Source organism: Rhineura floridana, chromosome 8, assembly GCF_030035675.1.
Source record: "Rhineura floridana isolate rRhiFlo1 chromosome 8, rRhiFlo1.hap2, whole genome shotgun sequence".
NCBI lineage: Eukaryota > Metazoa > Chordata > Lepidosauria > Squamata > Rhineuridae > Rhineura > Rhineura floridana.
Window position 1 is genome coordinate 26,253,291 of NC_084487.1, and position 15,531 is coordinate 26,268,821.

General features: G+C 45.7%; 1 protein-coding gene across 5 annotated transcripts in view; it reads left to right on the forward strand.

Annotated features, from left to right (window-relative positions):
* KDM5A (lysine demethylase 5A) overlaps positions 1 to 15,531 on the forward strand; it is a 62,535-nt gene that overhangs the window by 23,261 nt on the left and 23,743 nt on the right. For all 5 annotated transcript variants that reach the window (XM_061638667.1, XM_061638663.1, XM_061638666.1 and 2 more), the window contains 6 exons: positions 946 to 1,104; positions 2,000 to 2,119; positions 3,935 to 4,093; positions 5,686 to 5,867; positions 6,548 to 6,710; positions 13,510 to 13,629. In XM_061638667.1, the coding sequence (XP_061494651.1) occupies positions 946 to 1,104; positions 2,000 to 2,119; positions 3,935 to 4,093; positions 5,686 to 5,867; positions 6,548 to 6,710; positions 13,510 to 13,629 (903 nt within the window). The remainder of the gene's footprint in view (positions 1 to 945; positions 1,105 to 1,999; positions 2,120 to 3,934; positions 4,094 to 5,685; positions 5,868 to 6,547; positions 6,711 to 13,509; positions 13,630 to 15,531) is intronic.

A 15,531-nucleotide genomic window follows, 5' to 3' on the forward strand; every position in this document is an offset into this window, starting at 1 on the left:
CATTGGAAGGTTAGGATTGCAGCCCCAAAGTCAGTTGAATTGTTTGATTTAGCTTCCAAAACAAAACTGCACAGCAAAAGTGGCCAATATTTCCTAGTGTGAGTCCAGAACCTAAGTTTGATGTCTTCTGCCACAGTTTGAAACTTCAGTTGCATGCTTATGTACTCCATTTAGATTGCTGCAAAAACTGGAATGTCATGTCATTTCTTCCTTCGAAAATATACTAAACCAAAATTATGCAGGCAGTTAATTTTTTTATTTAACAAAATTTATAGATTGCTTACTAGAAAAAAAGATCTCTAAGTGGCTTATCAGATAGTCTAAAATATTCATTTACAGTACCAATAAAAAACAAACATTAAAAACATGTTACTTTAAAAATATAAAGTAATTTTTAAAAACACTTACACCTGCTAAAAGCACATGTCAAAATTACATGCCTGAGTAGGCTTGCTAGAACAAAAAAGTTTAGCAGGTGTCAGAAAGAATACAGTGAAAGTGCCTGCCTAATATCAATAGGCCCACTAGTAATGTTTGGTTGCTTGTATTAGTATTAAGAACTGATTTTTATTGGTAAGTCATACATTAATTTGCTTTATAGTTTGAAAATGCAACTAAAACAAAGCATTAAGATGAATTCCCTAACCACAGATTTCCCCCCCTCTCCCAAGGCAGTGCCCTGGAAAATACCATGTCAAGCCTCTAACAAGACCATAGTTTCCATGGATTATACTTAATATCTTTCCTCTTCCACTGCTGAGCTCAGTAGTTTCTCTCAACTGTATGTGATCAGTAGTCATACGTGTTCAGTAGTCATAGTCCCCTTACGGAGGGAGACTGTGTGCTGCTACGTGAGATGTTATGAAGGATTTGGGTAGATTTGCCTGGTAACTGCTGATTTGTGCATACAAGCCATGAAACTTTAAGCTGTTGTTTCCTCCACAGGTTGACTTATATGTCTGCTTGTTCTGTGGCCGGGGAAACAATGAGGACAAATTGCTGCTGTGCGATGGATGTGATGACAGCTACCACACCTTTTGCTTAATACCCCCTTTGCCTGATGTGCCCAAAGGTGACTGGAGATGCCCTAAATGTGTTGCTGAGGTACAGTTTTTTGGCATATTTGAAAAATTGGGGCAGCAAAGGATTAGTAGTCAGCTCAGTGGCCAGGTGAAGAAGAGGACAGGGCTTCTGTGGCTCTTTAGTTGTGCGGAAGAGGGAATCTTGGCAAGTGCTGAAATTCCCTCTTCAACCCAACTATTGGAAGATACAGGACCCCTGTCCTCTTTTTCACCTTGCCACTGTAGAGGTTCACCCCTTCCCAGTATTGTTTGCTCTGGAAGCTATCTAGAGGCATTTTGTCCAGGAAACAGTAAAGCTCTTGTGTTACAGTTGGAAAATGCATCTATTTTGCAGTATGTAGATTCTGTGCACATGCACAGGGGAGACACAGTCAACTGCAGTTGTTGGATGTGGTCCTTGACACACATTTTTCATGCTGCTTTCTATCTGGAAGGGTTTTCTGTCCAGGCACTTTATAGTGTTTGGAGAGGCCCCAAGTTCAGTTAGCAGTTGAATAAGCTTCTGCTGGAGTGCTTGCCTTTGCAGCTGTGTTAGACGTAGATTTCAATGGAAAATGTGGAACCTGCACCCACATGGCCATGCTCCAGGTGTTTGTCACATTTCAGGCTCGCTCATCAGATGCTTACAGGTTGTATGCCATCTTCTTTCTCTCTCTCCCCAGCAGCAATGTACTGCAGCTGATGCAGGTACTCACTATTTTGGAAAGCAAGCCCACCTGCATGCCATCACTGCTCAATGTGCTGGTTGGCCTGCCTCAATTAACTACCTGGCCTGAAATACATCACCTGGAGAAAATTGTGAAAGCTTAATATTTTCTTATATTGGGTTGAGTAAAGCAACTTAAGTCCATTATTGCAGAATATTCTGATTAAACTGCTTTCTGTTGTGAAGAATAAATATTTCCCCCTTTTTCTAGGAATGTAACAAACCACGTGAAGCCTTTGGATTTGAACAGGCTGTTCGAGAGTACACCCTTCAGAGCTTTGGCGAGATGGCAGATAACTTCAAGTCTGATTATTTCAACATGCCAGTCCATGTAAGTGTGTAATTGCTCACACTTGCTATGTGGGAGGAATGTCCCACTTGTTCTGAGATGTGTGGTGTGGTTTTATTTATTTATTATTTATTTATTGTATTTGTATACTGCCCTATAGCCGAAGCTCTCTGGGCGGTTTACAGTAACTGAAAACATTAAAAACAAATATACAAATTTAAAACATCTTTTAAAAACAATTTAAAACACAATTTAAAAAATTTAAAACAATTTAAAAAACATATGCTAAAATGCCTGAGAGAAGAGGAAAGTCTTGACCTGGTGCCAAAAAGACAACAGTTTTAACACAATGATACAGTCCCTATTCTCATTAGCAGCCTGAAATTTTGCAGCTGGTACAGATTTGCACACTCAGCTTTATTGTTAAACTATTGTGTACTTTTTCATTTGCTTCTAGATTTTTGTTTTCTTCTATAGAGATGGGGAAAGAAGGTTTGGGGTTCATGGAACAAAAAAGAGGAAATAGGTCTTTAGAGGCCAGTAGGTATACACCATAGAAGCCATATGGGAGACTTGTTTCCTTCTCTGCGCTCACATGGTATGAAAATTCCATGAAAGGAAGATGGAAGCAGTCCAGTTGCCAAGCTCTTTAATATTCAAATTGGTTTTTATTCTGGCAGCATGAGGAGTTGGGAGCTTTGAGTTTACTTTTGTAAAAAATGTGTCCAGGCATTTTATAAATATTTCATAGCAAGGTTGCTGACAAGTGTACTGCCTGATCTAAACCAATGATGTCCTCCTGTGACAGGCTGTGGCTCTCCCTGTGGTCTCAGGGATCTTTCCCAGTCCAGTGGCTTATGATTTCTTAGCCACGTGGGCTCCCAACATGCAAAGCATGTATAGGACTACTGAACTATGTCCCTTCCTCTTGTTTTTCTCCAGTGTTTGCTATCTTCATTATTTGGCTTTAGCTGCTGGAGAAATTGTAGTTAGCAAAGGGATTGCCAATCCTAATCATCTGCTGATGCTTTTTTTCACATGTTGAAGACATTATTTCTTTACATTCAGGTCCAATAAAAATGTTAAAAAATTCTGAGATTCGCCACCCTTGCAAAAATTCTCTGTAGTATCCACCCGCCTGTCTTACTGTTTCCCCTGGGCCCTTGAGTTGGGATGAAGAAAACAGCAGTAAGAGCTCTGTGCTGCTGCAGGAAAACAAGGACAATGACAGGTTCCCCCATATGAATGAACTTGAGTAGAGTAGCAGCATTTGTTAAAATGGCACAGTCCAGTCTGACTGCTCGTGTGAGCATTTCTCTTGCACGTAGAATTCCCTTACTTCTCTACACGTAGAAAGCTAGCATGTTGGGGAAAATGGGTGCATTCAGGTGTGATTCCCCCCTCCACTTCCACTCGGAATGGTACAGTGTAGGGCAGGTGTGGGGAATTTTCTGGCAAATCAAGAGGGCCACATACAGTTGCCATCATCCCTGAGCTTTGACCATGCTGGCCGGGCCATGTTGAAGTCCAGCAACTCCTGGACGGCCAGATGTTCCTCACTTCTGCTCTAGAGGGAAAAATAGCACTACATAAGAATATTATTTTTCCTTTTGTCAGATCAGACACATAGTGCTTTAAAATTGCTTTACCTCCTGAGGAAAAATCACCAGTACCTGCCTGATATTTCCTTTTCTTTATTATGGCTACTGTTCCTGCAAAATTGCTGCTTTTTAAAATAAGTGATTTAAATACAGGTTGGGAAAAGCATTCAACCACCAGTGAGGCTGTAAGTGCTGCTCCATTTACATGTAACTTCTTGCCTGAACTCTGTTTATGCTGTTGTCTCTGTGCTTTCAGATGGTTCCCACTGAACTGGTGGAGAAGGAGTTTTGGCGACTTGTGAGCAGCATTGAGGAGGATGTAATTGTGGAGTATGGAGCTGACATTTCATCCAAGGACTTTGGAAGTGGCTTCCCTATAAAAGATGGCAGGCGAAAGCTAATGCCAGAAGAGGAGGTGCGGCTAGGATATGCAATCTGCATGTGGTTTAGAAAGCTGGCTCTAAACGCTTTTAGGATATTAGGCTATTTCAGTTTTGAGAGGAAGCAGCTTTAATATATATTTTAATATTCTTGCTGATGTCTGCTGGCTATAACCTGGTACTGCAGGCAAAAGGTTGGGGCCCGGGTAGGGCACACACCTGCTGCTGCCATGTGAACAACCCTGCCCCTTATGGGCCATCAGGAATTGGGGTATCCCTGTGGTGTCACTGAGTGGAACTCTTAGCCCAAATGTGAGTACTGTCATGTGAAATGACTCCACCTCTCATGTACCCATACAGGGTGCAGTATGTTGTCATTAACATGGGGACACAAGCCAGCATACATATGTGCCAAGAGCTCTGCCCGCCATCTGATAAGTGGAGGTGGGATGAAGTTGCCTGGTGGCCTACCAAGAGTTGCTTACCCAGAGTCCCGTAACCCTGCAGCAGATCTGGCAGCAATAAAGGTGTTAGGGGGCAAGCTAGACCTTTTGCTACAGCCTCTTGAAGAAAGTGTCACTAGAAGAGATAAGAAGGGGCAACCCGACCAAGGTGTGTATGGCAACGTCTCTGTGCAGTTTTTGGCAAATGCTGAAGACGCACCTCTTTACCCTGGCCTTTGACCCCTGAGATGCTTATTTTTAGAAAAAAATGGAAATGGACTGCCTTTAAGTCAATTCCGACTTATGGCGACCCTATGAATAGGGTTTTCATGGTAAGAGGTATTCAGAGGGGGTTTACCATTGCCTTCCTCTGAGCCTGAGAGGCAGTGACTGGCCCATGGTCACCCAGTGAGCCTCATGGCTGTGTGGGGATTTGAACCCTGGTCTCCCAGGTTGTAGTCCAACACATTAGGAGCCACCCTATTTTTTGTGATGTTGTGATATACTTGGTTTTTAATGATGTATTTTAAATTACTTTAACCCACCTGGGACCTCAGGGTGAAGGACTGGTAATAAATTGTATTGTTAACAATAATTTGTGTTGGGAAAGAGGCAGAAGGGGAGTGCTGAAATCTTCCTGCCACCTGTTTTTTGCCTGAAAACTTTCTTAGCTACTTTTTTTAAAAAAAGCCTGCTCTCCAGAGGGAGGACACCTTAGTGCAGCCAGTCCCAGTGAAGCTTGCTGTCAGTGCCCAGTAAACTCTGCTTGCAAAGGGACAATCGGGAGCTCACTTTAAGCTCCCGATTGTTCCTTTTAGGGATGTTCTCATCTGCCCATGCCTGGTGTCAAATGTGATGGCAAGTGTGCAGCCCGTGGGCATAGTTTGGGGAAAATGGTCTCATGGGCCTAATTAGGTCCCACCCTTGCTGTAAGTAAATGTTGAGCTGTACTGTGTCAGTAACACAGGGCAAGTTTGCTATCAGTTCAGCCTCCACTCCAGCCCCCCCAACTCTGAGGTTCAAGCAATGGCTGAAACATCTGCAGAGAGATATTCTGCCCAGCCTTAATGTGGCAGAGCATTATAACCTGGCTAGAAAGACAGAATGGCTCTTGTTCTATGTTAGGGTGTATTAATTGCCTTCTGGTCACTTTCCTTACAAAGTATTCTTCATTCTATTGGCAGGAGTATGCCCTTTCCGGCTGGAACCTCAATAACATGCCAGTTCTGGAACAATCTGTCCTAGCACATATCAATGCGGATATTTCTGGCATGAAGGTGCCTTGGCTTTATGTGGGGATGTGCTTCTCCTCTTTCTGTTGGCACATTGAGGATCACTGGAGTTATTCCATCAACTACCTTCACTGGTATGGACTTCTGCCACATTGGGGATGTGTGTGTGCATGCCCAGGATGATGATGGTAGTGTCGCTTTTACCTGTCCAGTGTAATTTTTTTTCTAGAACTCAAGCTTTTTACTCAGGACAGAAGAACATTAAATAACACAATCAGTGTCCTGTAAGACAAAAAGGCAGTTATTAACAAGTGTAGTAGTCGTATATATAAGCTGGAAAATACTTCACATACATGTGGAGGGGCAGAGTAGCGTCTATGGACCGCTTCACTCAGTTGCTGAACAAGCACCTTGTGTTTCCCTACAATTTCTTGCCATCTTCCTTGTTTGTATAATTACAGTATTAGCACACAATTAAGGTGTGGAAATCTACTGTAGCTCTCCAGTCGTAAAGACTATGCTTAAGAACAAGTTGCCCACCCTTGACCTGAAGCATCTTGTTTTCCAGTTCAGTCTGTTCTTGGCAAACTCCCAGTATTGCTTCTAGAAGACTGGGCCTATTTGTAGATTAGAGTTGAGTTGTATTCAACGCTAGTCCTACTCGGAGTTGACCCATTGAAATTAAGGACCCTAAGTTAATCCATTAACTTCAGTGAGTCTACTCTGAGTAAGACTAGCGTTAAATACCATTCTTTGAGCATGCCTTATGCTAGACTATGCTTTCTGTGGGGTAATGGATGATATTCTCTGCTAGGGGAGAGCCAAAGACATGGTATGGAGTTCCCTCTCATGCGGCTGAACAACTGGAGGAAGTAATGCGAGAGCTAGCTCCTGAGCTGTTTGAAACTCAGCCTGATCTTCTGCACCAGCTAGTCACCATCATGAACCCCAATGTGCTTATGGAGCATGGCGTGCCTGTAAGTTCTGCAGAAGCCTTATCTGTTCATAGGTTTCTTGTCTCATGAAATACAGAATGACTTAGAATAGCATTTTAAATGTTCTAGATCTATTTCAGTCTAGCTTCAAGTCTGATTATGGGACAGATTGCTTTGGTAGTTCTGATGGACAATCTGTGCTAGGAACTGGATTGACAATGTGTTCCTGTGGAACCTTAAGTGGCTTTCAGTACTATCAACCATGGTATCCTTTTTGTCCCATCCAGAGCCGGAACTACGAGGCTGAGACGCGGGTGCAATTAAATCTCATTTTATTAAAGTAATGGATACATCAAAGGCATTGCGCTTCATAGAAAAACCTGCACTAACTCACTAAAATCCCTAGCTACGCTCTAGACATGCTCTGCGACGTATGAAGGAAGTTTACTCAGCAGCTCCCCACTGTGAGCGGCAACCTTAAGTAGGGAACGTTTTCGATCGTAATCTCTGACTCCTCCTCAAGTCCTGTCTCTGCCCTGTCTGTTTCTCGCGGCGGCGGGAGCAAGGTGACAGGGTGTGTGTCTAACGGCTCATCAGAAGACACCTGTAACAGGCTCGAGGTCGGGGCTGCGTCACGCTGGTGGCATCCTGGGAACTGCTTGGTAGAGGAGGAGTTGGCACGTTTGCTGGAGCTTCCCCCAACAGGTCCTCAGCAGCAACTGGGGGCGACGCGCTCTCCTCTTCGGAGATCACGCCATCCGTGGGAACTGGCTGGAATTCAGGCACGCGCCCCCCCCCCAAGGTCCCACTCAGACTCAACAACCCCCAAGCCTTCTGTGTCTTCTGGCAGCGGAGGCTCCTGAAACTCATGCCTCCCTCCTTCCTGTCCCTTCTGGCAGAGCTGAGGCTCAACATCATCCCCCTCTCCATGCATTAACCCTTCCTACCCCTGAGGTCTAGATTTTGCAGGGTAAGCCTCATGGTATTCTCTCACCAAAGTCAGGGCGTGCAAGTTCTCCTCTTGTTTCCCACGAACATTCTGATGGATCGTAACCCAATAAATCAAGTACTGAAGGTGCCCACGGCGTTTTCTCGAATCCAATATCTGTTCTACCTCATATTCCTCCTCCCCATCTACCAACAACGGCGGAGTGGGCTCGACCCGCAGGCGGTGAGGGTCGGGAGGAGTGTCCTTCGTCAGTAACGCCCGGTGAAAGACCGGGTGCATCTTGAAAGTGGAAGGCAATTTTAATCTGTAAGCCACGGGGTTAATCTGTGCCTCCACCTCGAAAGGCCCTACACGCCGATCCTGCAGTTTACGACACCGGCCAGGCATAGGTAAATAACTTGTAGACACCCACACCTTGTCTCCCGTTTGAATGAGGGCTCCCTCTTGCCGATGGTGGTCGGCTGCGCGTTTGTAATCCGCCTTGACTCGTTCCAGTTGTTCCTGGAGTAGCTGTTGCATAGCGCAAAGTTCTTGCAGGAAATCCTCGGCGGCTGGGACGGAGAGGTGGTCCTTTGGGGCAGGGAACGCTTGGGGGTGGTAGCCAAAGTTGGCGAAGAAAGGAGTCTGTTGCGTGTGTGAATGCACAGCATTATTATAGGCAAATTCTGCTAAAGGCAGGTAGGACATCCAATTGTCCTGCTGGTAACCCACGTAACAACGTAAATATTGTTCCAAAATTGCGTTCACCCTCAGTCTGCCCATCCGTTTGGGGATGATGAGTGGACGACAGTCTTAATTCACTTTGCAGTAACTTCCACAATGCTTGCCAAAAACGTGTGGTAAATTGTGTTCCCTGGTCGGAAACCAAGCTGTCTGGCAGTCCATGCAGCCGGTACATGTTTTGAACGTACAACTTGGCGGTGTCTTGAGCGTTTGGGAGCCCAGCGCATGGAATGAAGTGAGTCATTTTCGAGAAGGCATCAACTACCACCAAAACTCTGGTTTTCCCCTGAGAAGGGGGGAAATCTGTAATAAAATCCATAGTAATCATCCGCCAGGGTCCTGGTGGGGTAGGAAGGGGTTCCAACAGCCCCGACATCTTCCCCGTGGCATGTTTGGCCCTCATGCAAGTGGGACAGGAGCGGACGCAATGCTCTACGTCCTTCACCTTGGGCCACCAGAACTCCTGGGTGACAGCTTGAATGGTCTTAAAGACCCGGAAGTGGCCTGCTGTGGGGGAGTCATGACACTGACGTAGCACTCTGCCTCTCAGTTCTCTGGGGGGCACATAAATAGCCTCCTGATGGTGCAGTATGTCATCCTTCCATGTAAAATCCTTCTGATCTGTTTTGGGCTGCGCGCCCACTCCTACCTGCTGCCCCTGTGCGAAGGGGTCCTTGTTTTGCGCCTCACGCACTTCAGCCTCCCTGGAGTCTTGGCAGGCCCCAACCACTCCCCTCTCGGGGGGAATAATGTACTGTAATGGTCTTGGAGTGGGATCCCTCAGATACTCTGGTGTCCGGGACAAGGCGTCAGCCCTCTTATTCTGCGCTTGGGATATATAATGGATTTTGAAATGGAACCGTGCGAAGAACTGAGCCCAGCGCACTTGCTGTTGATTGAGTTTGCGGGTGGTGTGTAGACTCTCTAGATTACGATGGTCCGTGCGCACCTCAATTTCATGCTGTGCCCCTTCCAGATAGCGTCTCCAGGCTTCAAAGGCATCTCTAATGGCCAACAGCTCCTTTTCCCACACGGTGTAGTTTTGTTCAGAGTTGGTTAACTTTCTGGAAAAGTAGGCACAAGGTTTCAGTCCTCCCCCTTTCTGGGCAGGTTGCAAAAGAACGCCTCCGATCGTTATGTCTGATGCATCTCTCTCTACCACAAAAGGGAGTGCCAGATCTGCATGTTGTAGAATGGGTTCGATAGCAAACCTTCGCTTCAGGCTCTCGAAGGCCTCCTGGGCAGCTTCTGTCCAGCGGAAAGGTCCTGAGCCCTTCAGGCAATCCGTGAGCGGTGCAGTCTGCTTGGAATAATTGGCTATGAACCGATGGTAATAATTGGCAAACCCCAAGAAGCACTGCAAATCCTTCTTGGTCTTGGGGGGCTGCCACGTGAGAATGCAGCGGACCTTCCCTGGGTCCATTTCTACTCCTGCCGGAGAGACCCAATATCCCAGAAAGTCCAAAGTGGTCAGGTCAAACCTAAATTTTTCCAGCTTAACATAAAGGCGGTGTTCCCGTAACTTCTGCAACACTGCACGCACATGTGCGTCGTGTTCTTCTGGGGTATCCGAGTAAATCAAGATATCATCCAGGTACATGATCATAAAGCGGTCCACAAAGTCCCTGAAGATGTCATTCATGAAATTCTGGAAGATTCCAGGAGCCCCCGACAATCCGAATGGCATGATTAGATACTCATACTGACCGTACCGGGTCTTGAACGCAGTCTTCCACTCATCCCCCTCCTTGATCCGTACCAAGTTATAAGCTCCTCTCAAGTCCAGTTTCGTGCAAATTTTGGCGGAATGCAGCCACTCCAGCATTTCCCTGATGAGCGGCAACGGGTAACTGTTGGGGATCGTGATCTGGTTGAGGGCTCTATAATCATTACACGGACGGAGCTCCCCCCCCTTTTTCTTAACAAACAGCAGGGGTGCGCCAGCTGGGGACTGCGAAGGGTGAATGAAGCCTTTCTTCAAGTTGGTGTCCAGAAACTCCTTTAGCACTGCCAACTCTGGTTCGGATAGAGAGTAGATCCGCCCGGCGGGGAAGTGCGCCCCAGGCATCAAATCAATGGCACAGTCATAGGGCCAGTGAGAAGGGAGTTGTTCCACTTCCTTTTTGTCAAATACGTCCTGAAAGCCCCCATACTTGGCGGGCAAAGTTATCTCCCTTGGGGAAGGCACCCTTGCCAACACCTCCTGCTTCTCCTCAGGCTGGCAGTGTTGATGGCAGTACTTGGAGGTAAAAACCACCACAGCTTCATCCCAAAGGATTGTGGGGTTGCGCCGGACCAACCAAGGCATGCCCAGCACCACCGGAAAGCGAGGCAAGGATGCCACTTAGAACGACAGGTCTTCTCGATGTCCAGGGACCATTGCTTCCAAAGCCTCAGTCACTTGGGTTACTCCCCCGGACTTCAGAGGCTGGCCAGCTATAGTTTCCACTGCCAACGGCTGACTCAGTTCTCGTGTGGGGATAGCGTGGTTTCGTGCCAATTCTCGGTCCATGAAACAAGAAGATGCTTTGCTGTCAATCACAGCCTTGGCTGAGAAACTCTCACCCGAGGGTAGGGTGATGCGAATGGGTAACAGGAGGGCCCCTTGGGACAGAAGGGGTCATGGCGGAGGCTCAGTGTCTGAGGCACCCCCCAACTCTCTAGCCTCTACGAGAGCTGGGATGTGAAGTTTTCCGGCGGCTGGGGTCTCCTGGTCTTGGCTGCGCAGTTTCGAGCGAGGTGTCCCAGCTTCCTGCAGTACAGGCACAGGCCTTCCCTCCAGCGCCTTTCCCTCTTCTCCTCTGTCAACCGCAGTCTAGCCCCCCAATCTGCATGGGCTCCTCTCCCGAGACAGTAGGGACACCCGGATTGGGTACAGGACGCGCGTGGGGCAGTGGAGCAGCAACCTGGGTCCGGGAAGTTTCCATCCGCCGCTCCAACTTCCTCCCTTCCAGACGGCTGTCTATCTGCAGGTTCAGTTGAATCAAACCCCTCAGGGTGTTGGGGTGTGTGGAGCACGCCAGTTCATCCAAAACTTCTGAACTCAGTCCATTTCTATAAAAGTATATCAAGGTGGGGTCGTTGTACTCTGTTTCTTGCGACAAGACACAAAAAGCATTGGTGTACGCTCCCATGGACCCCTTTCCCTGTCTCAGGGTCCCTAGCTGGCGGGCTACCGTCTCCTTCCTCTGGGGGTCTCGGAACATCTCCCCCATTGCATTCTTAAAGGCATCAAACTGTCACAGTATCTGGTTGTTGCGAATCAGATACGGGGTGGCCCATTTGGCCGCTTCACCTTCCAGTAAACTGATGATGAACGCCACCTTCGCATCATCGGTCGGGAACTCAGCTCTGCGCATCTGAATGTACAACTCACATTGGGCTAGAAACGGCGCAAACTGTTCACACTGCCCCCCGTACCGAACGGGGAGCCCCACCGGCGATTTGACGGGCTGCTGCCGCCGCCCTTGGCGGCACGGCCTGGACTTGGGCAGTCAAGGCTCGGAGATTCTGGTTATCCTCTTGCAAGGCTTGCGTTGCAGTTCTGAGGTTCTGGTTCTCGGTTTGCAGGGCTTGTGTAGTTGCTCGGAGGTTCTGGTTCTCGGTATACAAGGTTCCCATGGTTATGGGTATTCCCCCTCTTGCTCTGTCCAGGTCCATGTCATCCACCATGGGAACAGATTCGAGTAGGGATGGTGGCTGAGTCACTGTCCCATCCAGAGCCGGAACTACGAGGCTGAGACGCGGGTGCAATTAAATCTCATTTTATTAAAGTAATGGATACATCAAAGGTATTGCGCTTCATAGAAAAACCTCACTAACTCACTAAAATCCCTAACTACACTATAGACATGCTCTGCGGCGTATGAAGTTGACTCAGCAGCTCCCCACTGTCAGCGGCAAGCTTAAGTAGGGAACGTTTTCGATCGTAATCTCTGACTCCTTCGCAAGTCCTGTCTCTGCCCTGTCTGTTTCTCACGGTGGCGGGAGCGAGGTGATGGGGTTTGTGTCTCTAATGGCTCATTGGAAGACACCTGCTCCTGAGTAACGGGCTTGAGGTCAGGGGTCTGCATCACGCTGGTGGCATCCTGGGAACTGCTTGGTAGAGGAGGAGTTGGCACGTTTGCTGGTGCTTCCCCCAACAGGTCCTCAGCAGCAACTGGGGGTGGCACGCTCTCCTCCTCGGAGATCGCGCCATCCGTGGGAACTGGCTGGAATTCAGGCTCGCTTCCCCCCCAAGGTCCTGCTCAGACTCAACAACCCCCAAGTCTTCTGTGTCTTCTGGCAGCGGAGGCTCCTGAAACTCATGCCTCCCTCCTTCCTGTCCCTTCTGGGAGAGCTGAGGCTCAACACTTTTAGACCACAGTTCTTCGACCTTGGGTCCCCAGATGTTTTTGGACTACAACTCCCATCCTCCCTCACCATTGACCATGCAGTCTGGGGATAATGGGAGTTGTAGTCCAAAAACATCTGGGGACCCAAGGTTGAAGAACAGTGTTGTAGACCACCTGGCTGGGATGGCCCATGCAGACACCACTTTGTGGTGATTCTGTCCTTGGAAAGGGAGCTTCAGTTGGTGATGATGCAACTTGGTTTTGTTTATTTCTTACACTTCCCTCTATGGAGCTCAAGGTGGCATACAAACCTGGTTCTCCTACCAATTTTATCCTCATAACTATCCTATGAGATAGGTTAGGCTGAGAAATAGTGATTAGCCCAAGGTCAGTTATGGCCAAGATTTTATAAAATGCAAAGATCAGATGAGTGATGCCACTGACCTGTTAAACAACAGTGAATTCTGTTGTTTTTTCTTCTGTCCATCGTCTTTTTCCAGGTGACGTCCTGATAAAACAGTATATACTGTGTTCCAAAAGCTGTTAACCCTCATGTAGGCAGTTCGTGGTTTAATGTGTACATAGTGGAAAGATGTTCATTTGGGGATATGACTTCAAGAGCCTCATGTAAAAATATTGAGGTTTAAAACCAACCTCTTTGCAGGCTGTGTTAGTTCAGTGGACTCTATGAAGTGGTTGGGGAAGTGTGGGAAAAGGTGATATGTGGCTCAGATATGAATTAGCAGCTATCACCAGTCATCTCCGCTGTTGAAAGGTAGGGTGTTAGTGATGATTTCTTCCCAAAATCTGACACTTCTCACTGGCTTGTTTTTAGGTGTACCGGACCAATCAGTGTGCTGGCGAGTTTGTTGTAACTTTTCCACGTGCCTATCACTCTGGATTTAATCAAGGATACAACTTTGCTGAAGCTGTGAACTTCTGCACTGCTGACTGGGTCTGTATGCATCTGGCATAACCTGGCTATTTGTATATAATATATCTGGGCACTGTTTGGTGCTATTATAGTAGCTTGTTTATTAAATTTATGTGCCGCCCTTCCTTCCAAAGGAACCCAGGGTGACAAACACATTTACAACAAAACATCTTAAAAAGAACAAAAAGCTTTGTAAAAACAATCAAAAACATTCTAAAAACAGTTGCAGATAAAAGTAAAAGGCATCCAGGTAGTACCCATCTGAGAAGTATGTTTTGGTAACAGCTCAAGGTACAATTTTGTCTGCATTCAGTGAATATAGATCTACCAATTTAGCTATTTGCTCATGAAGGTTTGGCAGATAATGTACACTGCTTAGAGATTTGTTTTATTAAGCATTTATACATTCTAAAATAAATAAATACTCTTACCTCCATATTCAAGCATATCATCTGTACTACATACTCCACCATAGTGTGATGATAAGAAGTTAACGGAAGAAGGAATGATAAAAATACCTTGTATCAAACCAATTTTAAGCATAATACTTCTTAAAATCAAAAAACCTAGGTATTTTATTCAGTTTGAAACCCTGCAAAATTTCCAGGGATTGTAAGGTGCTGTGGGTGTGATTGTCCATCCTTTTTGGAAATTAAACCCCAGATTTTTTATGAAGTTAAAACTTGCTTTACCTTAAGAACATGAAAGACATCTATAATATATTTTGGGAAGTGGCTTGTTTGTCTGTTGGCTATGCAGATATTGTAACCAAATTTTGCATGATGGTTCGGTTCCTGATACCAAGGAACAGGTTTTCGTCTGTCTGGATACAGTTGGATGCCATTTTGAATCAACATGGTGGACTGAATCTTTAAAAACGGCATTGATTTTAACCACTGGTTTCAAACTGCACTGATTTTTTTTTTTTAGAATTCTTGAGCAATGCTTGGTACAAGCCTGTTAGTTATGTATAAAATAATTGTTATATCAAATAATGCTATTTTGTGTTGTAAATCAAAAACATATATATTTAAACAGTAATTCAAAAGATGTAGAAGAAAAGAAACTACAAGCAGTTGTATGAAGTACATCTTTGTAGTTGTCAAATGGAAAGAAATAAAAGTTGAAAACAAAATATTGTCATTGTATACGAAAAGCTGTGTTGTCATTTGAGCTTAGAAATGATGTTGACCATATTATCATGCTGTAATGAAGGAACTTATTTTTTTAAAGAAGCAGAACTCAGAAATTAATGTTGGTATAATGCAGTTAACAAATTAATATCATTTATTGATCATTCTGAAAGAAGATTTGTATTTTTGTACTTTATTCAAATTTATTCAAGTGGAACAAAACTTCTTCCTGTTTTTGTGTTGTTTTTGATAATCTGATCTCTAAGGTCACCTCACCTGTTTCTATTGTAGTATTTAGTGGCATATTGGGTCCTGCAGTACGAGCCTGAATCTTACTTGGTGGATCAACATGTTGACACCATGATTGTCTATTAAAATGCAAGAAAGAATTTAGTTATGACACTTAAAATTAAGCAGATTTCCCTTTGCTTAGATGGCTTTAGCCTCTTACGTGGGGTGTTGACCCTTCCAGTTTCTTTGGATTTGACTTCCCAAATACTACGAGGAGATGATGTCCCTTGAGAGGTTTATTTTCAGGTCTCCTCTTTCATGTTTTTTTGCTTCTCATCCCCTATTGCTGTTTATCCTTTTTTGTTCTTGACTAATGATGTGGTTGGCTCGGAGCTTCTCGGGGAGAGGCTGATTTCAGACAGGCTATTTGAGACTTCTTTTTCTTAACGTGAAATGAAGCCCTTGGGGCTCAGAACTCGCACAACTAATTCCCTCATATTTTTCTTTCTAAGTTGACTCCAAAGAGCTTGACTTACAGCACAGCCCATGGAGACTTTGA